The sequence below is a fragment of the Peromyscus maniculatus genome, chromosome 9 (assembly GCF_049852395.1).
Source record: "Peromyscus maniculatus bairdii isolate BWxNUB_F1_BW_parent chromosome 9, HU_Pman_BW_mat_3.1, whole genome shotgun sequence".
Taxonomy (NCBI): domain Eukaryota; kingdom Metazoa; phylum Chordata; class Mammalia; order Rodentia; family Cricetidae; genus Peromyscus; species Peromyscus maniculatus.
This window is the reverse complement of record NC_134860.1, coordinates 37,098,644-37,123,815: the sequence shown is the minus strand read 5'-3', so window position 1 is coordinate 37,123,815 and position 25,172 is coordinate 37,098,644. Positions and strand designations below refer to the sequence as shown.

Below are 25,172 nucleotides of genomic sequence, written 5' to 3'. Positions count from 1 at the left end.
AGTCCCTCTTGTCCTGTGTTTTGTTACCCTGCTTCTTCTCATCTTGCGTGGTCCCTCTGCTGCCTTGGGAAACTATCCACACCATCACATTCATTATCCCACACCATCACATTCACTATCCCACACCAGCACGGCAGACACACCTGATGGCACAGGTCCACCCTGATGACGGGACATGAACGGTGACTTGGATCCTAGTGAATCTCACTGTTTGGTATTTCAGAAAGAAACTGAGATATGGTCCCAGACCACCTCCCTGGAGTCGGCTTCCAACCCTGGACTAGGATGTTGCTTCACCCTCCAAGGGTTCTAAACCAAACTGTGGAAAGTTACCTCTTACCTAAGGAGCCAGCAGGAGCCAATTCTCAACCACCTCCATCTCCACCACACCTACAGACACTCAGACAGAAGCACATGGTTGGCCAGAGGCCCTAGTGACAGCAGTGGGGGTGTGGTGGGGTAGGGAGTCTTACTTGTGAAGAAAGACGATCTCCACGTTGACATCATCCCGGTCCTTGTGCAGAAAGTCCTTCAGGAAGTTAGAGACACTCTCCAGAGTGATGTGACCACAGACTACAATGTGCCTGTATAGGAGAGGCCAGTTAGTTCCAGCCAGACCCAGGGACACGACCCCACATCCTGATCCCTGACAAGGCAGCAGAAGTGAGGCGGCTGCAAGGGGAACATCTCTCCCCACCCTCAGCCCCTGTCAACCCAGTGCCCATCCCCAGTGGGTCATGAGGCAAAGCGATGGCGCTAACAGTTGCTCAGAGGCTCCTGGACAGAAAAAAAGCATATGGCTGCTCACCTGATGCTGCACAAAATCCTATTAAAAGCCCAGCCACTTGGCCAAGTGGTTTTATGCATTTAACAATAAGTGGCATTATGCTTGTGCTTAAATGCTACATTATCAAGTCCCTTGCAGATTCCTATCTCTCCCTTTCTGCCCACAAAGCGTCCTCCTGGGAGATTTACCGCAGCAGTCTTGGTTTATGACATACAGCTTATCAGGTAATGAGATAACAAATCTTGCTGAAACGATGATTTTGTGTGTAAGAAAGCGGACTTTTATCAGGGTGGCTAATGTGCGGCTTGACACGTTATAGGCTCGGCTGGCCATAAGCAGTAAAAAGGAAATTTTGCATTTTTCTACCATAACTTCTCCCACAATGGGGGCATGTAACACTTTACAGTAAGTGAGCATTACTCAGGGCTAAATGGAGATGGGATGCCCAAGGAATGGAAGATCAAGCTGCCTGCTGTGGCTGGGTTCCCAGAGGACTGCTGCCTCAAGGTGCTTGGGACTTCCCCCGAGAGCCAAACTAATTCACCTGAAGACCTTACAACAGGCAGAAGCCAGGGAGACATGAATGTGAACATGCTGGCTTTGTTCTAGGCTGCTTCTGACTTTTGTTTCTAGAAATAGCAGCTCATCCCCAGGAAATGAGGTCCTTTTCCAGAACATTTAAGACCTCCAGCCTCTCCAAGAGCTATTCTTCCTGAAACAGTGTGACCTTAGCGTCAGACCATCCTGGGCTCACTTGCAATGGCTTCACACTGCTCAGTCACAAGACCATGCTCTGAGAACTGGCCTCAAGAACAAAAGCAGCTCGGCTGCGCAGCTACAAACATCAGCTTCTAGCAAGGACACTGTGCTAACTGGCCCAACTCCCACCACCCCACCCTGCAGGCTGACAGAGGGTAGATCTCTAATGTGTTTTAAGACCGGGCCAGGTGGTGAACATGCCGTAAGGCAGTTTCCCAGGAAAACTTCAGAAGACCCAAGTCCTTTACCCTTTATAATTGCTCTGTTCACACTGTAATATGGCAGAAATCTCATTGGCTGGAGGCAGCTTATAATAAGAGGCGGTGATGATGGTTTATGCAATGTCCCATTAGACGTCATTACAAGAGCCTGCCCTTTCGTGGCAATTTGGTGCTCCACTAAGTATGTGAGAATAATGCGGTAAACTCATTGGGGAAAAGATAATGGTGCAGAACAAAGAGTAAATCAATAATATGCACGATGCAGTTAATAATATGACCATTATGGACTGTTATTGTTACGGTGGTGCACTTAGCGATCAGGCAAGCCATGGTCATGAAGGGGAAGGAAGAGCGGCAGTAGAGCGTCAGAACATGATCATATCGCCCCCTCAACAGCATCGGCTGGGGTGGGGGGAGGGGGTCACTTAGCCCCTCACCCACATTTCATGCCCAAAGCCCTGTATCACTAGCCCCTTCCGACTCTAAGGCTGTAAAATACACTGTGTATCTGAATTCATGAAATAAACAGACTACTTGGACTTTCACAGTTTTTCTCATATCTCAAAATGTTTCTCGTGGTAGAAGCATATCTACAGACAAAGCATAAGTAAGTATGCATGTTCTGAATGAGATGTATGATTCTGAGTTGGCAAGCATGTCCACGAAGTGAGCGAGAAAGAGGATTTTCCTCCTGACCTGAACTCCACACAAATGACAAAGGTGTTACCTGGTGCATTCTAACATGAAGACACCAAGATGAAGAAAGTGCCGACAGGAATCCAACTCGTGGGGGGTCTCTACAGCTGAAGCTATGTCTTGGGTGAAAGAGCAAGCCAGATGAGCAAGAACCCAAGCAGCCTGCTGTGATGCCAAGGAGAGGCGATCCCAGACAAGCTACTTCTTCTAGTCTACAGAAGGAGAAGCTGAGAGGTCAATCCCAGCCAGCCAGCCAGCCAGCCAGCCTCTGCATCAGATATTGCAAATTTCCAAGTTCTACACTGGCATATCCCTGGTTATGATTCACAGCCATACTCAAATGAATGGTGGCTGGAGACAGCTGAACATTCACCCTTCCTGTTCTGTACGCAAAGGACGCAGTGAGCATCTGACAGCATGCCCCCTCCCCCTCCCCCCGCCCCGTTGCTGGTGGCTGCTCTGAAATCATTCATCCTAAGAGACTAAGAGAGAGATGTGTGAAGTGGAAAGGGAGGAGATGAGCACCCTCCCACCCCCAACACATCACCCTTGAATCAAAGGTTCAGCCAGTTGATTTATTCAGCCTTAGAAAATGTCAGGGTTCTATTATTTGAAAGTGTGTCGGGTACATATAAAATATATTCCAATGTAATCAATATTATCCCTTAAGCCTTTAATTAGCTTCCACTTCTCTTAAGAAGTAGACAAATGCTGGCAGGGGAGAGGAAGGGGTAAAAAGATTGACTGTTTTTTTTTTTTTTTTCATTTGGTGCTAGCTGTCCGATACCATGCTAGACAATTGAAAATATATATCTTTTAGCTACAGCATGATTTCTGGGGTGGAGAACAGTCCTTATCAAAAACGGAAGAAAAAAATCTTCCTTCAACGTAATTGGTATTTTTGCTCAGAAAAAAAAAGGGGGGGGGGTGTCAGGGGGAAGGAGATTGATTGAAAGCAGATTGCCTTTTTGCCCAGGGAGAGTTATTAGGTACATTATCGTGGCAACCTTGAAGAAGCCATATTGTTCCAATCTGCCCTGTATCTGATTTGAAGATTTACAGCCTCCCCGTTTTGTGCCAATAATCATTTCCCTCCATTTTGTTTTCCATACAATGGAAGTTATCAGGGAGCCTACATATTGAAAATGTTTGGATGTCGTCAGAATTGATGGATGGTGAGATGTTGCCTCTCGAGCCCTGTGGCAGCATTGGAAGATCAGCCATGGCGGCCCATGTCTGAGGAAGCCTCCGATGCCCTATGGGAGCATGAGGAAAAGATGGCAAATGGTGAAAACACTTGAAAATCCCTCAGGCAGTAGTTTAGGGGAGGATATTGTTTCAGGAAGAAAAAAAAGTCACAATATTTATTATCTCATCTATTCAAAATATGACTGAATATTTTATGATGAGAGCAGAGGACTGGCTCCTTGGAGGCAGCGAATATTCATGGGACATGTTGAGGAAGGTCAAAAGATCCCTGTCCAAAACGATCTCTGCTGACTTCCACAACACCTACAGACCTGCTGGGTAAGATTCATACTCTGATGTCAGACACTAATTAATTAAATAGTCTCAGACAGGTCTCACCAATTTTTCATTTTAGGAGCAGCATTCAGAGCTTTAGAGGCACTGAAAACAGCCCTGTGATTCATGAGATTGTCTCCAAGATTTCCTTAGGTAGATAATGCACAGATGGGCCCAGCCAAGGAGCTCGCTGTCAGCATTCTAACATGGTAGGGATGGTGTGGCATCTTTACATCAGCACGTAGTAGTGTGTGGCTGATATAATTCCATCTAATCCTCAAACAACTTCACGCTCTTACCATAGCATATCTTTAGATATCCCCTCTAAAGCTGTTTCTTTGAGAGGCATTGCTGATGCTCACAGGAAGTAAAAGGAACTGAACCAGGATGTAGTCCGGGTGTGAGATTCTAAAGCTCATGGAGATGAAGCTGATAGGTTAGGATTTCTGCTACCTCTCAGCTTCTGCTCCCTCAAGACAGACAGGATTGGTCGTTGTGTGGTAGAGGAGGTATTATAGGAGTTCTTGGAGGTTCAGAGAGTTTTGTTATGGGAATGGGGTAGACAGAGATGAACTTAAGACATCACAGTTTCCCAGCATCTATAGACTAGGCTACACCTGATCAGTTGGCCCGGATGGCTCAAGGAGACAGAAACTCAGTAACACAGAACTCACCAACAGCACTGTTCATTGGCTCTAAACTACACTTCAACCTTAGTAGTACAGTTTAACAAGCCTACAAAGGAATGGAAATATCTGTACCAGATTTGGCTCTACTGTGGAGCTGAGAATCCCCCCCCCCCCCCGCCCCCAGGATAATAAAGAGATGGCCCATTTACAGAAAGTGCTAGTTAAGTGCTAGTTAGGATAAGCCATTTTTATCTTCAGCTCCAGCCTCTTTTGAGCCCAATGTTAAGCTTTATGCCTGGATTCTATGTGGTCTGGCCACTTGGACTGTGAAGACAGACAACAGATCTAAATCAATGACCATTTCTATTTTAATCTCATGAGATTTGGGGGTCGTACAAAGCTTGATTGAGTTTGATGAGCAGATTATTTCTGAGACAAAGGTAACATAAACATAAGCTCATCTCAGATGTAAAAGGAAGTATCTTAAATATTAACACACTGGTAGCAAATGGAACTTGGTGGAAGGAAGTCATTTATCCAGGACTGATGCCGAGTAAGGGCTCCAAGCAGTGGGTTAATTAGGGATGGGTAGCATAGGTAGGATGTAGAACAGCTAGGGCATCTCATGGTTAAGCGTGATTTCATAATAAAAGACCAATATGTGACTACAGTGAACTCTCAGGGGTAACTGAGACATTGCCACTCACTTATGCCATGGGCTCATCATCACCAAACATTTATGACTGCACTCCCCCTCCCACTAGCACTTCTACCCCTAGAATGCAGTTACACAAGTTCTCCCCAGTCACTCTACTTCCGTTGTGGTGGTGGGCCAGGAAGGCCACCATTGCTGAGTGAGTGGCAAGCTGTAGCAGAAGTCAATTCCATGCCTGCATTCTAGGGTGTCCTCATGGCAAGAGTCTTAAGAGGAGGACAGGGCTTTTCAAGGCTTGGGTGATGGGGCACCAGGGAGTCACTGAGTTTAGTTCCATGTCAACCAAAATCTACATACTTTCTACACATACCAGGTCACATTTCTGAGGGCCAACCACCTTTGGAACATTCCACATTTCACCATGACAGGGTGTTGGGAATAGGCCCCCACTCACATTTCTGAGTGTATCTTAGCTTCACAGTGTCTATGGCACATGCATAGTCTAAAGCCCACATTCACCTGACAAGGAATCAGGTTCAGCCATTTGTGCAAAGTGAGTACTCACCAAGGGCAGAACAGCCCCCTCCATTGGGTGCCTTCTATGAACCAGCAGCATCTAAGGCTGTGGAAAGGTCCTTGGCTAGGGACCAAGAGACCAGGAAGCACGTCTGTGTGATCTGGAGGCAGTCATCACAAAAGAAAGAGGTTGCCTGGGCCTCACCTGCCAGTCCCTCAGGAATCCCTACAGAGTATTAGCTCCCTGCTGATACTCTAGTACTTGTCATTTTATCTTGTCTAGACGCCTGCAATTGCTTCCTGATTGATTTTCTTGTTTACTCTCTCCACCTCCCCAAGTCTCCCAAACAGACTGAGGCAAACCTGACCGCAATCAGGTTTCCCAAGGTCGAGGAGGTCTTAGAGCTCTCCTCAGCAGGGCCTTGCACCAAGAAGATAGTGTAAAATGCATGGCTTGGGGCTGTTTATTTTTAAAGATACTATATCCATTTTTACTGGAACAAGTATAAAGAACTTAAAAAACCCAGAGCTACCCTGTCACAATAAATCATACAGAGTAAATTGAAAATCCTATACAGCTTTTTCTGAATACATTGCACTCACTTTGTCAAAGAGGTAGATGAAATGTGGCATGTATTGATCTAGATGTCTCTGTGAAACTATAATATTTATATCAAATACATATGCTAGACTCTCTTCTGTCTTTTTGCTGAGCCTTCTAATCATGCCTCTCTCATCCCACCTCCCCCCAGCACCTCCCACCATTAGTAGCCCCTGACGTGAGGTGATTGGATTGTAAGTAGAGCCTGGCATGGAGAATGGGTAGCATTTTATCACAAAGAAGCAGGGCAGTTAGAGACCCAGCCAGCAGCCACATGGTGGCCAGCACTCCAGGCTCAGGTTTGCCCTCCTGGGTTGAACTTGAACTTTGCAGGGTCTTCCTGACTCTCGGGCAAGCTGAACTTCATCTGCCACCTCACCCGTCCCTATCTTTTGGCTGCTCTGTATTAAGGCAGCTGGCCCTGATTTGAGTTGGGCCTTCAGACCTGTCTCACTTTAATTCTATCATTCTAGCTCATGACTCCATTGCAAATCAGAAGGATGTCCATCTCCAACTTTCCTTCTTTTTCCTTTACTGAAAACCTGTTCCCAAGAGGCTGTCTTCACTATGGGGCAAGAATGTTACCAACAATCCAAGCAAACTGACTCCAACCGTCAGTCCTTCTCTTTCCATCCTACCCCAGGATCTAGCTCAGCATGCATGAGCACAGCCATTTGCACGTGTGCATACGTGTGTGTGCATATGCATGTACACACACACACACACACACACACACACACACACACACACACACACACCATTTGTTTTCAAGACCTATTTGTTGAAAAAAGTATGCTTGGTTTGGACACTAAGCCAGAGCCAACACAGTCAACATTAAACAGCAAACTGCAAAAATGTCTGCCCAACTCAGCCATCTGGAATCTTCTTCCAAATGGGTAAGGGAGCAAAAAAAATGGAAAGAAAACAATAGAGTACTTATCATGACAAAAATCCCAAACCCTGACTATAACCATTTCCTGTTGAGAGAAAGAGGGGAGGAAGAAAGAAAGAAGAAAGGGGGGCAGGTGTCCCAAAGAGGCTTAGGACTAAAATATTCTACTCTTGGCCACATCTACTACTTGCTAATGAGAAAGGAAGGAAATGTGATCTGCCTCCTGGTGAGGAAGGGAAGAGAGCAATTGTCTTCCGCAGCTGTCAACAGGAGTATTCTGGAAAAGGCAGTCTGTTTCACCGCCTCCCTAAATGGAGCAGACAGTGCAGCAAACAGATCCAAACAGCTCAGCAAAGGCACCTTCATGAAGGAGAGCCCCCAAGGTCAGGGAGCAGAGCATTGGACGACCCAGCAGAGGAGACTAGGGAGCCGCTTCCCAGATCTTTCCACACAAAACTGATGCATTTTGTCATTTGTAGCTGAGAACTAAGCCAGCCCAGAGGATCTACCATTCCCAAACCAAAATGAGCTCTCCATAATCACAAGACCAGAGTCCGACTCATAGCCTCTGTGGAGTATCAGTCCAAGACTTAATAGAGTCAGAGAACCTCAACCTAGTCTGGTTCCACCTATCCAGCATACACCATTCCTTCTGTCATCAACATCTCACTTTTAATTACAGGGGTTCTGTTATCTCTAATCAAGTTTCCATATCCAAGCAAGCTTAATGGCTGCTCAAGTTAACCTTCGGTATTGAACCATGCTGATGGAAAATCCCGTAATGAACAACCACAAATTTCTGCTTCCTGGATCACAGAGCCTCATCTCTGGCTGGTTTCTGTCCTTCCTTGGAGCTCGCCCTTCAGTTTTCCCCTGGGTTTTGTAAAGTACTCAGGTACTGCCATGGTTAAAAATTGCTTAGCCAGCAAAAATCCATTGCTGTTGCCTACAACCAGAGGACCCTAAGGGATAGATTTGTTGACCCTTGCTTCGGTTTCTCATCTAATCTCAAATATCCAGTGTTCAAGTATTGGCACATCACCACCACTTTGCTATTTCTTTTCTCCTTTACTTCCATTCAGAGAGAGGATTAGTATAGGTATATGTACATGTGGGTGTGTGTACACATGGAAGCCAGAGGTTGGCATCAGGTGTCTTCCTCAGTCCCTCCCCACCTTATTTTCTGAGACAAGGTCTCTCACTGAACCTGGAGCTCACAGGTTTGGTTAAGCTAGATGGCTAATGAATTCCCAGGATCCACCCGTCTCTGAGTCCCCAGCTCTGGGATTATGGATGTGTGCTCCTGTGTCTGGATTTTAAAATATAGGTTCTAGGAATCCAATTCAGGATCTTATCCTTGCACAGCAAACATGCTACCAACTGATCCACTATCTCCAGCCCCAGACAGCCTTATTAAGTAACCTCACAAATTGCACTGATTTGTCCTTGGGTCTCCCCAACACACTCGGCTCTCTGCATTCATTCACCTCATCACTTGGGACTCAGTGACACGTTGCCATTTTAAATAAAGCAGGTTACCTTTGATCTGACCTTCTCCATCTTAGACAACTTTCTGTCCTGATCAGCATGGTTTACCCTTTAGAACAAAGAAGCTTTACCTGCCTCTACCTGATGCTGCTGGACATGGGTAAACCCAGAAGAAGAGGTAAAAAGACTGATCTCACTCATTGGGAATAAAGGTGGAGTAGAGAAAGAATAAATCCAAACATGTTAACAGTGTACACTTTTTTCTTTTGGAGGGGTTTTGACATGTGAGGTGAACCCCAACCCCTCTCCCTAACACACTTGGTAAGTCATGCATCCTATTCCTATATCACATACTGCGGGAATGGCTTTCTCACTGTGATAATCAACTTCATACACCCTCCCTTTATCTCCCACTACACCCAAAGGGTGCTGCCTTCGCTAGCAAAAGCTGCTGGCCAGTCTCTCTGAGCATACTTGACATACATACAGGTGGTCCCCCAAATGGGGTAGTTCCACTTAAAATTTTTCTACTTGACTGGGGCCAAAGGCTACTTGTACAACTAGTCTGCTTAATTTCAGTTAGGCAGTGAACAAGTCACATGGGTTATCCAACACTTTAACAAAGGATCTGTGTTAGATGTCTTGCCAAACTGTAGGCTAATGTGGTGCCTTAAGGTAGACAGGTCTAAACTAGTATGCTCAGTAGGTAAAGTATATCAAATGCATTTTCTACTTATCATGGGCTTATCAAGATGCAGCACCATCTGAAGTTGAAGAACATCTGTACTGGCATCAGCCTCCACTGAATGCCAGTATCTACAACTCCTTGGGAATCTGGAAGGAGTCACAGACTCCAGAGCCTGTTAAGGCATGACAGGTCAGAGTAGAATACCTGTACGGCCTAAGAAGAAGCAGATTTCCCATATCATTGCCAGGACCCAGGCCCTCCCAAATCTCTCCACAACCCCCTTTTCCTGGGTTCCTTATTAGATTTGTAAGATTTTAGGCACACTGGATTTCTGCTGTTACCTCTGCCCTAAACAGCCCCAGTGAGTACATTCAACAACGTGAGTTATCACATGCTTTTAGGAACACTCTCTCTAATGGGCTTCCTGCCTTCATGATTATTTCACACCTTCATGATTTTATTGTACAAAATTCCTGCCAAAAGAGCATTTCACTGGGATGATGTTCCTACACAATCAAGCTCCCATTTAGCTGCCACTGGTTCCTTGGGTAATTCTGATTGGACAAAGTCTCACACACTCTCCAGGAGAGCAACAATCACATTCTCTCACTCATTCTTTTAACCACGGAGCTCAGCACAGTTCCTGGCTCACGGAGGGGTTTGAGTAATTGTTGAGCCAATGTGTTGGAATGGGTGTTTTCCTAAATCTGTTTTGTATGCAAGCTGGCATGACCCTTTGGCATCAGTGAAAATGATCAGAAACCTTCTTAGAATGGCATATGTGTATCTCCGATCTGCCTCCACATCTCCTCATCAGAACGGCACAGAGGAGGGAGAGTAGATGATTTTCCCTGACAACTGGTAACCCACATTCAGAGCAAGCCTCCATAGTTGTGGGGGAGGGAGCAGACCATTGCCATGCAGCACCAGTACTGTCTCAATCTGGACAGCAACAGAATCAGATTTCCACAACTTTCATGCTGCATCGGCTTCTATAATATTTTAATACAAAGGGACGCTGGACTTGGCCAGTTAGAAGGTTGGCTGCTTTATTTTCAGAGCATGGTCACAGCAGTGGTGGAATGAACCCCAAGTCTATGAGGAGCTGTTTGTCACAGCTCTGGAAAGACTTCCATCAGAGTGAACGGCATGGCAGGAAGAGAGAAAATAGGGTGCAACTTTGTCTCAGATGCTTACATTTGTTCCTGGGATTCTAAAACTACCCAGCGAGCACTCACTCCATCAAACATGGGGCTGAGCAGAAAGAATCCTTGGGGATTATAATTAGAAAAGTCATACTCAGGATTCCTTTGTAAATGGAAGCAAGAATATTTGAAAGCAAAAGTCTAGGCTCGAATACGGCTTTTCTTTTCTTTTCTCTTTTTTTCTTTTGGTACCCAGTTCATCTCCCACCTACATTTCTATTCTTGTTTGGAGAACAATAGGTGGAACATTTTGATAAGTGTGTGGAAGGGAAGAAAGACAGCAGGGAAGGGGGGTAGGGGGTAAGCCTTCATCCCATCAGCATTGCCAGGAGATTGATTAACTATGCAGCCAAGTCTCTTTTCAGAGACATTCAAGTTTGAAAGGGACTGAAGATGTGGCTTAGAAGAATCCAAAGCAGATGCCAAGGAAGACACATCCCATCCACACCCACCAAGACCCCTGCCGTTGGAAAGGACTACCCAGTACACCGCATCATATGAGACATCTAAGGACGAATGCTTTGGATCTGCCTCTTGGTACCCAATTTCAGAAGTCATCAGGGGTCATTTTCCCAAAGTATGAGGGCAATCTCATTTCTTTTTCTTTTTTTCCCCGTTTTCCAAAAAAGTTTAACGCTAATCAAAGCAGAATGCTTAATCAGTTCAAGATGGTCTGTCAGCTTGAATTATCTATTTGTCTTCCTATTTACTGTATCTGTCTGTCTACAATTCTTTGTATCTTTGTGAAAATCAGTTATTAGGGCCCATGTTTCCTTCTGACTAGAATCGCTACCAGATGAACCTTCCCGGTGATATGTTGATGATTTGCTAATTTATGGTTTTTAAAATCTAGGAATCCTAAGATATTGCTGGGGAGTCACGTGGACTACAAGAGGAGAGCGCTCAATGGCTTTCTTGACAAGGGATCAAAGATTGTGTAAAATACAAGACTTCAGTCCCATTTCAACCTGAGCGATGTCTGAGATAGACAAATCGTAAACGACATCTTATAGGAAACATCCCTCCCAAGAGCAGTCAGTCCACTCCTATAGCCCTGGGAGAAGTGAGAGGGAGCGTTACCCAAGATCCAAATAAACAGGAAAAGAAAGCAGGCCCATGGCATTAGGCCAAGTTAACACCACATGAATCAATCCAAATCCCACTCCTGCTCACTGGAGGCCAGGCCTGAGAGCGGCCATTGCATTGTAGGAATTCTCTGGGAACTGAGGCAGGTTTAAATAAGCTTCCAAGCTGAACTTCCCAACCATTTAGGTGGCCAGATAGCATGGAGCTCAAGAGAGAGCAAGAGAGCCCTGGGACCACTGGAGGATTTAATGAGTGTGCTGGGATGAATCTCTTGTGCACCCCCCCCCACACACACACACACACCATGGGCACAGAGGAGCAGGCACTCAATGAACACATGTGAAACAAATAAACACCAAGGAATGACACATGGTGACTCTCTTTAGGGCTAGGGTGGGCCACAGAGGGGGTACATTTCAAATGCCTTGTCAATGCCCAGCTCTTAAAAAAAATGGCCTGGCACCACTGTGGCTAAACATGAAGGTAGGGAGAAGACAGAGGGGGGAGCCTATGTAGTAAGTAAGCAGATCCAAGTAGTAAGTAGGCACAAAGCAGAGTCTCAGAAAGGGAGAAAGCACCTGAGCAAGAAGGGCAGAGACACAGCTAAACTAGGACCCAATCATAAGAAACCAGGAGATACATACAGCCCGAGCCTCCTGGGCGGAGAGCAATGACCAGGCGAGTTGGAGACGGTGGAGGAGATGGAGTTATTCTCTGAATCCTTGGAGCACTAGGTCCAGATGAGGGGAGAAAATACGGTCCCAAGTGTACTGTTACCTCCCAGAAATCATACCTGGTCTCAAGACCTCATGATGGTCCAACTTACAGATGCCAAAATTTGCCCAATAAAACTCTTAGCACTGAGGGGGCAGACATGGCTTTCTTGTATTGGAGCAAGGTATGGGTTTGACTGTAATAACTGCACCCTACTCTAGAATGGGGATGTCACCATCGAGATTTTTCTTCCAGGCTAATTACATTCAATTTCCTGCTCTCCTTTTGTCCATCCCCTGTCTTTTATTATTCCTTCCTCTCCACATGTTCTCTCAGCACTTGGCTACCAAAAATCTGTGGAGCCCTCTAAACCCATCCTGTTCTGTCTCTCTCTCCCAAACACCTGGGCCACAACTACCTCATTTTGGGGCCACTAAAGCCACATCATGGGAAATACAAGGCCTGCCTGGATGGCTCTCCAGCTGTGCTGTCTCCATCCAGGGGTTACAGCTGACGGATTCCTCTCTGTGGCCAATTATTTTCCATGGCCCTTGGCCATATGACCTTGGACCGTGATCTTGTCAGTTCTCATAAACTAACCAGCAGTAGAATGAATTACACTCAGAGAGGAAACCTCTGGGGGAAACTGCAAGAGGCTGTGGGAGGGAGAGAGACAGTAAACCAGGGACCCCAAGGCCATGGGAGTCTCAGTGTCCCCCACGCCTCCACCACCTCTGAGCTGCTTCCATTGGACATGAAGGGAAGGAGGCTGAGTCAAAGGCCTTGGGGAGGCAAGCTAGGCTGCAGGAGGGCCACTACACTGAATAAGATTTAGAGTCTCAATCCCAGAAGCTAATTGTCCCCAGTGTTCCCAACTTGGATAACTTTCTTGGTCACTGATTGAACCCTTCAGTGGTTAACACTCAAGTCTCTAGTCTTAGGAATCCTGAATAAGTTACGTGATAGCTGGTACATTTATGAGTATCCCTACCTAGTGCTGGGATGGATGAGCTGGGGGCGTGATGACTAGTGAAAAGGCCTTGCCAGGCCCTTGAATCCATGGAGATGGGGAGGAAGTTTTGCGAACGCAACAGCAAATATTATATTGTACCACACACACTGAATAAAACTCACAAGGAAGCACCAAGGAAACCTCTACATTCTCCAATATCCTACTTGTGGCTATTGTATCCTCCAAGCCCTAAGTTTCTCCATTTATTTATTTCTTAAATAAATATATTTACTTAATATAATTACTTAATATAATTACTTAAATAAAGATGCTTATCTTTTTATTCTGAATAATCTTTTTGGATTTCAGATTTTGGGGTCCCTGTAGTTTGGTGTCAGAAGTTACTTTCAGTTGTCTGACAAGTTAATGCAGTGTTACGAGTGGTTACTTCTGAATAAAATATGCACATACCCAAAGATCTCTTGACTATGTCTACATTTCAGTCATTTTCTAGGCATTGGCTGAATTCGGTCCTGGGGAGCAGCATGTACACGAGTGGATGGGGATAGCACCCGCATTTCTGCGTGCACACAAGCTCAAAGTGCTGCCTGCTATTTTAAGAGTCGAAACTCCAGCTCTCAACAAAGTTAAGCCCCTTTCCTCTTGCAAATGCATTTAATTTTATCTGGAAACTTTTTGACGTTCGAAATAGAACAACTGTAGTTTCTCATTATGTTTGCTGCCAGAATCCATGCTTCGTTGCTCAAGTAAAGACCTTATATTGCTAATTACTACCACATGCCCATATCCCAAGCGAAAGGAAACTTATTGATTCTGACAGCCCATTCTCTCAACACTGAATTCCAAATGAAAACTCAAATTTTGGCCAAACATAACATTTCATCAATCTTGTTCTACTGACTGGAAAAACAACATCAAACAAAGGGGTGCTAATGGCCCTTTATTACCGTTCCTTTCCCAAGCTTATATTTTCTGATGAAAGATCTAAGTGACCAAGGGCTTCTTTAAACTACTTGGTAATTAGCTTTTGAACCAGGAAACAATGCATAAAGTAAAGGGAACGGCCCCAGTGTTGATGACAGGACATACCCTATATCCCGCAGGGGCTGGGGACATTGGAGACCCAACAGGGAACATTAAAAGCAAAATGCATTTTCATAAAGGGACAAGAAATAGGGGTGAGGGGAGAGGAACCAGGCCAAAAGCAGTGATAAGCTATTACAGAGCCAGAATGGGACTGGAAGAGCCCTGTGATCTGAAGCCCTCAGCAGGTAGGGCTTTGAGTGGACATGCCAGACTTTAAACCTGACCACATCAGACCACGACAGGCCACTAAGTACTGGTCTCAGGGCCTCATTTGGGCCACCCATCAACAAAAGCTGTCAGCCAACAGCCCACCCATATTGGGTCACAAACACTGTTCTGAAGAAGAAGAAGACAAAAAAAATCCCACCTGGAATGAGAGTCAAGAAATACTTTCAACTTAGATTTCAAAGCCATTGATTTTATTGACTTCATTGGAGACAGGGATAAAGAGATGCTGGCTGAGACCAGGGGGCTGGGGCAGCTATAATGAGGGTCTGGGACTCTCAGGATGTCCTCTGCTTGACAGAGACCTGTCCATATCTCAAAGGCATGCTGAATTAGGAAGCTGTTTTCCTCTTGAGTTGAGATAAATGACAGAGGGAGAATCTTTGGGCTTATTTGGCCTTTTGGAACCAACCAATGGCCCAGACATCAGGACAGCTTGGTTCTAACCTCATCCAGGACTGTTAAGATAATAGGAAGGGGAGCGGCCTACGGGAGGAGATGGGGAGATGTGCTGCCTTCCTGAGGAGATGCCAACTGGCCTCCTTTCCCTCCGTGCTTTGTGTCTGTGAGAGGAAACTGCTGTCCTGTGGGTAGTTCAAGGAAATGAGCCCTTTCTCCACCTCCTCATTTTCTGAACAGAGGACTGGACACCTGAGCTCAGGATGTATTGGATTCAATAATCATAGAGAAGCTCTCTGAGCGCCATCCAGCAGGGCCAACTGTCAGGTTGGGAGGGGCAGCTGTGGGGAGCAGGGGGAGGGCATTTCCTAGAGGCCTCGTCCTAGTTCTCTTAAACACCAAACTAAGCTAACAATGCGGCAATAAGTAAGAATAAGTCACAAGATAAAAGAGCTCCATGATGGGAACAGGGGCTGGGTATGGATGGGACAGTTTCCCACATGTGAATACAGATGTGGATGGCAGTGCGTGGTATGTAGGCCAGTGCACATCCATCTAGGTGTGCGCAGAATGTGTGGCCATTTCATTCCACGCATGTCATACCCTGAAATAAAAACAGAGCTGAATGGCCCTCTGAAAGCTTTCAAAGCAAGTATTTATTGACTTTTGGAGACAGTTGCAGCCAGCCCATCCTCCCACCAACAGTCCTCCGTTGAGATGGCCCTCTGGCAGAGGATCAAGAGAATAAGGTCCTGACATCAGCATCTGAATAAAAATTCTAGTCCATCCTGGACGCACGCCCTGCTATGGATGCTGATAAAGTGACCTGAGCACAAACTGAAATAGTTCCCCAAACAGGAAACCTTCATATTTGGGAAATCAAACATGCCTGTGGCACCCCGGCACCACAACGCTAACGTGTGCTGGAGGCATTTCCACGGTGCAGTGAGACCCTTTAACAATAAGGTGGGGAGATGACTGGTCCAGGGAAGACTGAGTTTCCTGGTGGTCACAGGCTTTCCAGGGGGAAGGTGGGCCAGGCCCTGCCCTGTGCTACACTTCTAGCCACATTAGTACATGGGCCAAATCTACCTCGGTTGGAGGGACCATGTCACCAGCTCAGGAAACGAGCTTGGTTTGTATGTGAAGGATAAGGGTGGAAAATACGGTCCCAGGTGCACATGGACCCCTTTAAAAATATTCGCTGTTAGCCGGGCAGTGGTGGCGCACGCCTTTAATCCCAGCACTCGGGAGGCAGAGCCAGGCGGATCTCTGTGAGTTCGAGGCCAGCCTGGACTACCAAGCGAGTTCCAGGAAAAGGCGCAAAGCTACACAGAGAAACCCTGTATCGAAAAACCAAAAAAAAAAAAAATATATTCGCTGTTATCTCTTGGAAATTGCGGATGGCCACAAGACCTCAAGGTGGTCCAATCATCATCTCCTGTGCTCTGAAACCATGCTGTTGCAGACTGTGCACTCTCCCTCATTAAAGCAGTGGGCGGGGTTGGGTGGGTGGGGGGTTGGAGGGGCATGATTCAATGTCACAGGCGCAGGGACTCTTCAAGTCACTCAAGCACATCTCCTCTGGTAACAACTGACTTACTTTCTGCCTCCATGTTTGTTAAAAGTCCCGCCGAATTTATTCCGATTCAGGATGAGAGCAGCAATTTCGGGCACGTAGCGGGCAAACATTGCCTACATGCATGAGACAAAGAAACAAGAGCCAAACAGGAATGGCATGCAGAGAGGCTCCTAGGCTGCGGAGGCCGCGAAACCTCTTGGCATACTTACTTTCTTCCACTAACCGCGCTATAGGAGCCCCCGTATTTCTTGCGGTTTCCTATTAACTCTATGATTTCAGGGACGTAGCTGGCAAACATGGCCTAAGGAGAAGAGGGGAGACAGAAGAGAGACTAAAAAGACAGGCCAAAGAAAGGGTGACCTTTTCAGAAGGGGGAGTACTAAGATCTGAAAACACAAAAGGATTAGACCTGTGAAGGTACATATTCGCGTGTTGGATTAGACAAATAAAACAGGACGAAGGGGAGGGCTCCTGGCAACGCACAGGATGGAACAAACAGGAGTCGACCTAGAGGAGCAGCAAACGACAACAACTCACAGTCCAGAAAAATATAAAGGAGACAAGAGTCAATGAGCTGATGTCTTCTTCCTGAAGGACAGTAGCTAAGAGGCTTGCAGACTGCTGAAAGCACAGGAATGCCCATGCACACACGCGCTCCCAGGCATGGACAGAAGCACACAAGCACATGTGCACAGGCACTCAGGCATGCAAGCATGCTTGCGCTCACACACACACACACACACACACACACACACACACACACGCGCACACACATGCACACACATGCACACACTTTTGTCAGAAAAAGCCCTTCCAAATAACACTCAGAGGAGAATATTTTTATGAGTGGATAAAGACACCAAACACTAAAAGAGGATTCAAAACAAACATGTTCATTTAAAATGACTAAAAGGCGTAAGAGGTCAATTTTGGAAATCATACAAGAGGAGAGGATAGCAAGGAGACATGAAACTGCCATGTTTTGCCCAACAAAGACTGTCCTGTGGCTGGATAACGGGGTTTCCTGACCTACGGGCCTTGCAGCAATGGTGCTAATGTCCACCACCACACACGTTTATATACATTTTCAAAATGTGCATGTGCTATGCATACAGAACAGAGAGAAATGTATGCATGGCTTCATATAAATGTGTGTGTGGTGTACATATGTGGCAGCTGCTTGTAGACTAGACTCTTAATCACTTACCTCATACACAGAAAAAAAATCATACTTCATATTATGAGCCACTTTGAAGGACAAAATGCAGCAAGTGCCAATGTGCTGCCTGGAAATTCCCCTGTAATTACATCATAGGCCGTGAGTGGCCTCTCGGTTCACAGGGACCGGTAAAGCCAGTTTCAAGGAGTGGGCTTTGGATGTAGTCATGTTCTGACTACAGTGACATTTCCTATGTGAGGGGACCCTGCTCTTTACAGCAGGTGCCAGCCACAGAGTTTGTTGGAAGTTTGGGGAGGAACATAAAGGGGAGGGAACTCTTGAAACCGCCATCTGTCTCCAGAGTCTGGACAGCATCTACCAGAGTCAGCAGCAACAAATATATCTGAATCCCACTACTAAAGGACACTCTCATTTATTAATGGCATCCATCTCTTAAAACAATTAGGCTTGTTCCTAGCTATGTGGCTGTCCCCAATGAGGACAATATGCCTGGGTCTAAGGGACAAGCATAACACTAAAGAAATACGCCATAACGTCACTATAGTATTTGGATTTAGCTTGCCTGGTTGCATTAAGGCAGTTACTTGCTTCCAGTGCGAAACACATAAAAAAACACAAAGCCTAAGGAAGTAGGTAGTAGCAAATATTAATAACCATTAAAATGGACATAATAAGAAAGAGGGTTTTTTTTTTTACCAGTCCCCCGAGGATGAAGAAGACCATGAAGAGGCGTCCAAGCGTGGTTTTTGCGTAAACATCCCCGTAGCCCACTGTAGACATTGTGACCATGAGTAAGTAGACACATTCCCAGTATGTAAGTGCCTGGTTGTTTTGGAAATTTTCCCATGGGTCCCCTGAATTCTCCACCTACAGCAAGAAGAGGTGGGAGAGAGAAAGGAATACATGTACTATATATGGAGACCAGGAAGTCCAGAGCGTCAGAGGGTTGTTTTGCATTAAGCTTCTTATTCTCAGTACAGGATAGATTCCCTGTGCCAGTCACTGAGGCATGATGTTCCAGAAAACCTCAGCTGGTACCAGAGAAGAGGAAATAGCATCAGGGTATGCCCTCTGACTGACTGGAGCACCAAGGAGAGGGGATGGGAAAAAAAACATCCCTGATATGCTTTCCTGCCTGTCTCGAAGTTCTGATGCTCTGGCCCCCTTTAAAACAGTCCCTTTAAGGAAGGTGTGAGAAAGCTCTTCCCGCATTTGCCCTGGGGATTCCTGCTGATATCCTAGACCTTCCAGAAAAGACTTCATCCTTCTTTTCATCATTTTATTTTATTTTATTTTATTTTATTTTATTTTTGAGGCAGGGTTTCTCTGTATAGCTTTGTGCCTTTTCTGGAACTCACTCTGTAGCCCAGGCTAGCCTTGAACTCACAGAGATCCGCCTGCCTCTGCTTCCCGAGTGCTGGGATTAAAGGCATGCACCACCACAGCCCAGCCTTTTCATCATTTTAACTAAGGACATCAGACCCAGCTCAGGTTCTGCCTGAACCCCAAACATCATCTTCACCTCTGAGGCTACAGTAGCTTTCTTAGCAGAAGCCCACTGGCAATTCTGCACTTCCAGCTTGGGAACTTTCCTCCAGAACAAGGAGAGCGAACACTTGGGAATTGCATCCACATAACCTCTAGACTAAACACCCTGAAGACTTTCTCAGTAAAGGGCCATCAGTAGGTTCAGCGAGGGCTGCAGAGTTCCTGAGGTCTGCACAGCTACTCAGCCCTGTGAGTGTAGCTTGGAATCCAGCAGGTTGTAGGTGTCACAGCAGGATTTGGGGAACCTGACCCTAGATCTGCAGACTGCTCTCAGCAATTGGCTCCAGCAGGAATTAGGATGATAAAGGGTGAGATTTGACTAGAATGCTACCAGTATAAATAGTTGGGTTGGGACCAGAGAGGTAGCTCAATGGTTAAGAACATAGATTGCTCTTACAGAGGCCTGGAGTTCACTTCCCAGCATTTCCTTCAAGCAGTTTGCAATCTCCTGTAACTATAGCTCCTTAGACTTAAAGATTTAAAGCCTTCTTCTTGCCTCCGTGGGCACACCCATGTATGTGCACATATCCCTACACAGACAGTGTTTAATTATGTAATTAAAAATAAATATATATATTTTAAAACCTTGTGTAAAAATCCCCAATTAAGCCGGGCAGTGGTGGCACACGCCTTTAATCCCAGCACTCGGGAGGCAGAGGCAGGCGGATCTCTGTGAGTTCGAGGCCAGCCTGGACTACCAAGTGAGTCCCAGGAAAGGAGCAAAGCTACACAGAGAAACCCTGTCTAGAAAAACTCAAAAAAAAAAAAAAAAAATCCCCAATTATCTGGTTTAGCTGCTGATGGAGACAGTCATTTATTCCAAGTTTTATAGTCTGATGGGGCTCCCTCTAGTTGTAACAGTTTATGCACATATGAAATGTGCATTTAGTAGTAACTGTGCTTTCAGAAAGCAGGCAAGAGAAATCATCCTGGGGGAGGAAGGTGTCGGTGAGAAGGGTTGGGCTTAGTAATAGCATTCAATGAGTTGTTAATAAAAAGAATAACATGGGTGGGGGTTGAAACAACTTGACAAGTCATCAAGCAAGAGAAGCAAAGGCTTCGTTCTGTGAGAGAGAAGTAGGGACACATCAGGGATCTAAATTTGCTGTTTACAAAGAACTGTGTGGTTCAAACTTGGAGCATTGGTGCCAGACTTTTTCTTGATGTTTGCTGTGGAAGCACTGCCATCTTGTGGCCTTCTGGGGTTATTGCATACAGGATGAAACCCGCAAGTCTCCTTGAAGCAATACAGGTAAAGCTGGAAAACAGAGGTTGACTGTGTGAACATTAACTCACCATTTGGAACTAGTTTGTGGGAGAGTGAAGGGTAGGGAATTCTGAAAATTGTGTGGTTTGTCCTTCTTTCCTGTATCTACAACTAAACTTGTCTGTCTTCAAAGAAACAAATGTTAAGTAATAAAATGACTCGGCAAGGGCTTGCTCCAGGCCAGCCAGGAAAGCAGGGTCTTCAAGGCTACTTACCAAGTGGATGAATCCAGCTGCAGTCAGCCACGTGCTGATAAATATGGAGAGCAGATTCACCAGCTTGATTGAATTACTGTGCAAAGGAGACAAAGAAAAGAGACCCCAAGTTACAAAGAGAAGACCTGTTGGGAACTGCCTGATGGTGTCATAGCATTCCCTTTTGGGGAAGAGACAGGCTGCTATCACCATAAGCAAATTCAACTCAAGGGAGGTGAGATACCTTGGTCAGGAATGAGGGTCTCAACAGAGTCTGCCGGGAAATCACAGCTGGACTCTGCATTAACCCCCTCAAACTTTTCTCTAAGACAAAATTCTTCAAATATACCAAACAAAAAGGAAAAGAAAAGAAAGAAGAGTAAATAAAGTATTTGTATGTCCTTCACATTTATTGGCATTTTCCCACATCTTCATTATGCCTGTATACTCTGTCTTATTTTCTTCAATGTGTTTCTTCTTCTCGCTTACGGTTTTATGGTTTATTGAGTCACGTGTTGCGGACATCACAGTACAACCTCTAATTATTACAGCATTCAACTCCTCAGAGGGGACACCACGCAGTAGACTCATGACACTGTTGTATCAAAGCAAATGAATTTAATTCTGCAAAAAGGATCTAACATACAATCCTTATTTCAGTGCCTCCAGTTGTCCTGAGACTATGCTTAGTGAAGTTTCTATCATTTTCATCTTGTAGAAAAGAATTCTTATCTCCTACCTCCTGTTCTCCCATTACTGGCCCAATACTGCCCCTGGAGAGGCTAGCCCTTCACTTTGGGCAGTTCATCTATGATACCTCTCCCCTCTTTCCGCCCCCATCTTTCTCTTGGGTAACATATTATACACATTCTAAGAGCTTGGGAGGTTAACAATGGTGACACATGAGACTTTTACAGCATGTATGTAGAGCTCAACCCATGCACCTCTATGTTAAGTGTTTGATGTATACTGACTCAATCTTCAGAAAACCCTTTGAGATCATCTGGGGATTAGGAAACTCACCAGTTTTACTCAGTAAGCCACATAGTTGGAAAAGGAACTGGATCCACTCCAGTCACTGTTGGATCTATAACACCATAGCCACAGTGTAGTGTCAATGAGAATAACTTCATCAATGGCTGCTGGAGTTTCGATCTTGAACGCACAGAGAAAAGACCAGGATGGAGGCTGTGGTCTATTGGGCAGTCCAGGGTTTTGCAAGGGAGGCCCCCCAACAGAGGTTGTAATCATTTGTCCTGGGTCAAGCATGGAGCTTTCCTTTGCTTACACTTATGTAACTGAATAAAGGCATCTGTGGACTGTGAGAACTTGGGATACGAATGAGTAAGCGCTTCCAAAGCTGTGGGTGAGCCTGGCCTTTGAAGATGTATGGGATGCCATGCTCTGGGTTTGAAACCATATGCCAAGGAAACAAGAGACTGCCTATTCTGTGCATCTTGGTCATCTCCAGAACCACCGTTTGTAGTTCTTGCTGTTTGCTGAAGTCCTGTTATGTGCTAAGAACTTGGCTGAGTCCTTCCCCCTCCTCAGAGTTTTACCCTTTTCTAACTCACCACCCAGGAAACTGAGGCATAGGGAGCTTATTTAGCTTGCCTGGGAATAGGCCGCATGCAAGTGCCTTGGGAAAACAGTATAGGAAGCCATGGGGGCCTTCCTTTGGTCACCGTGTGGTTTGCCTGCACCTCTTCCTAAGGACATAGATCTCCCTACAGTGCTGGGAGGGCAGGGCATCACTCAAGGGCTCCTCCCTTCACTACACAGTCCAAAGAAATGTGGTCAATGAAAGCCTCAGCCAGCAGGCAGGCCTATCAGACACGCTTTTCAGGAACGACCTGGAAGAGAGGGCTAGTCCTTCTCAGAACAAGCTTTGAACAACCTACCCTAGAGAAGTGCTCTTAAAAACAATCCCCAGAAAGATGGAGGAGGGGGCAGAATCCCTGGGAGGGAGGCTAAAGGCCTGAGTGCAGATATGTCTAAAGCCAGCCATTCCCCTGGGCACAGTCATTCTGGAGGTGGATTCGGTTACTTGTCTATATGCAACAGAAATGGCTCACATCCAGAATGTTCCCTGGGAGCATAACAATTGGCCAGGCCTGTCTACCCTGTAGCCTGATGTAGTTAGACCCATGACGCTAGACACTGTGGTTTGAAGTTGGCACTCTCCAAGGCAAACATGCTTGTGCTAAATCCTGACCTTCAAACCTTTTCCAGACATCTCAATGGGTCACTCCACCCTCTGCCTCATCTCAAAGTCAGTTCTGTGACTGGGAATAGAATCACCAACTAACAAAATAATGCTTTTAACCATTTCCATTCAAGCCCTCCTCTGAAGCTGGGAAATACTGAGCTCCTTGCCTCTTTGCTACATGGAGAGGCTGACCAGTCTGGAAGTCTTCATTGGCTTCCAGGCTGCTCTTTATCAGAAGAATCGTTCTGTGAGTCAGAGATCAGCAGGGTGGAAATAAAACAAAACAAACCAGGGGTCTGCCTGCTGAGTGCCATCTGAAGCAACCCTGGGAAGTCAGCAGCTCACCCTATCTCATCAGCCAGGTTACCACTACATCTTGCAAATTTCTCAGTGGAAAATCAAGGAAGAGTAACCCATTTCCCTGTCTCCACTTTACAAGCTCCCTAAGATGCCACCAGATATTGGAGAGGAGGAAGTAGGGGGAACAGGTAGCCTGTGGCAAAGGGAGCGGGAGGTATGTGCTGGTCTCACTTCCCTCAAGGAGAATCCAACACCTAATTGAGTCACTTACACACTTCCAAATCCTCAGGCCTGAAAAAGTACTGTGCCATCAACAACCGTGTGGAGTCTTTTCAAGATATTAAATCTATTGAAGTCTCCAAGTCTCTTGGTGCTTTGGGGAAATGGCCTAAATATGGTGATTATTAATCTCTAAGTGATTGTCACAGGGATATTAATGGTGCTTAAGAGAGCTCTCACTGTGTGCAGAACATTTAATTGCTGTTGCTGAGACAGACCAGGTTCGTTGCTGAAGTCTGATTATTTGTATGACATCAGCATTATCACAGATTGCTCGTATGAGGAAGTGGACTTGCAAACTAAACTATGAGCAAGTGAGTATCTGAAAGTGGTGTGCAAACCATGCAAGATTAACCCTCAGTGAATTGTCTCTCTTCTCTGTGATGTGGACTTTGCCTTCTGAAAGAGGACTGTTTAGGAGGGCGGGGCTGCCAGGAGAAGAACGCTGTGCATTTGTGGCAGAAGAGCTATTGAAAATAGTTATGTGTGGCTTTCATGGCGAAGCTCAAAAGCCGGGGTAGAACATGAAATCACCAATCATCAGAGCGCCTCTGCCCATGCAGAGTCCAGCTCCTTGCCTCTAAGGAGGGACTGTAATCCTATCGTGAAAACCTGGCCCCTCTTTGAAAAAGGCAATTTTTGTGTTTCCACAGAAACTTCTGAATTCCTGTCCATAAGTTCTCCATGGCTGTTCTGATTTGCAACATCTCTTAGTTACCTTTCTATTGCTGTGATAAGACACTAGGACTAAGGCAACTTATAGGGAAAAAAATATTTATTGGGGCGAGTCCGTAGCCATCATGGCTGAGAGCATGACAGCAGACAAGCAGACATGGCCCTGGAACAGAAGTGAGGGGCTTACATCCTTTTCTGCACATGAGAGGCAGAGAGAGCTAACAGGGAAGGGCGTGGGCTTTGGAAACTTCAAAGCCCACCCCCAGAGGCACATCCCCTCTGATAAGGCCACACCCCCTAATCCTTTCCAAACACTTCCACCAAAATGGGACCAAGTATTCAAATATATGACTCTCTAGGAGCCATTCTTATTCAAACCACCACAATAGGAAATGTCTCTCAAAAGTTTCTGTGTTAAGAGGACTTGGTCCCCCACAGGTAGTACTATTTTGGGATGGTCTGGAAACTGTAGGAAATGGGGCTTAGATGGAGGAAGTAGGAGGGAAGTGAGAAGGAGTATATTCCTGGTGGCTACATCTTGTCTCTAATACCTTCTCCCATTCTCTACTTCTTTACTCTCTCTCCCTCCGGGTAGCTATGAGGTGACCAGTGTTACTTTCCCAGGATGCTCCACTTCACCACCACCTGAGCATGGACCAAAAATCTCTGAAACTCTGAGCCCAAACCATTCTTTGCCCCCTGAAGTTGTTCTCTAGAGAATTTTGGCACAGTAATAAAAGTCTGACTACCACTGATCCCTCGTCATTGACATGAACGGACATAGTGAATCATCA

The 25,172-nt window shown here is 45.8% G+C and overlaps 1 protein-coding gene across 23 annotated transcripts in view; it reads right to left on the bottom strand.

Annotated features, from left to right (window-relative positions):
- Kcnma1 (potassium calcium-activated channel subfamily M alpha 1) overlaps positions 1-25,172 on the bottom strand; it is a 710,535-nt gene that overhangs the window by 204,462 nt on the left and 480,901 nt on the right. For 22 of the 23 annotated variants that reach the window (XM_076544645.1, XM_076544646.1, XM_076544629.1 and 19 more), the window contains exons 7-10: positions 20,937-21,012; positions 18,603-18,773; positions 16,936-17,027; positions 474-584 (exon numbers count right to left, since the gene is read on the bottom strand). In XM_076544645.1, coding sequence (XP_076400760.1) covers positions 474-584; positions 16,936-17,027; positions 18,603-18,773; positions 20,937-21,012 — 450 coding nt within the window. Of the gene's footprint in view, positions 1-473; positions 585-16,747; positions 16,840-16,935; positions 17,028-18,602; positions 18,774-20,936; positions 21,013-25,172 lie in introns of all 23 variants that reach the window. The other variant, XM_076544647.1, reaches the window with a different exon arrangement.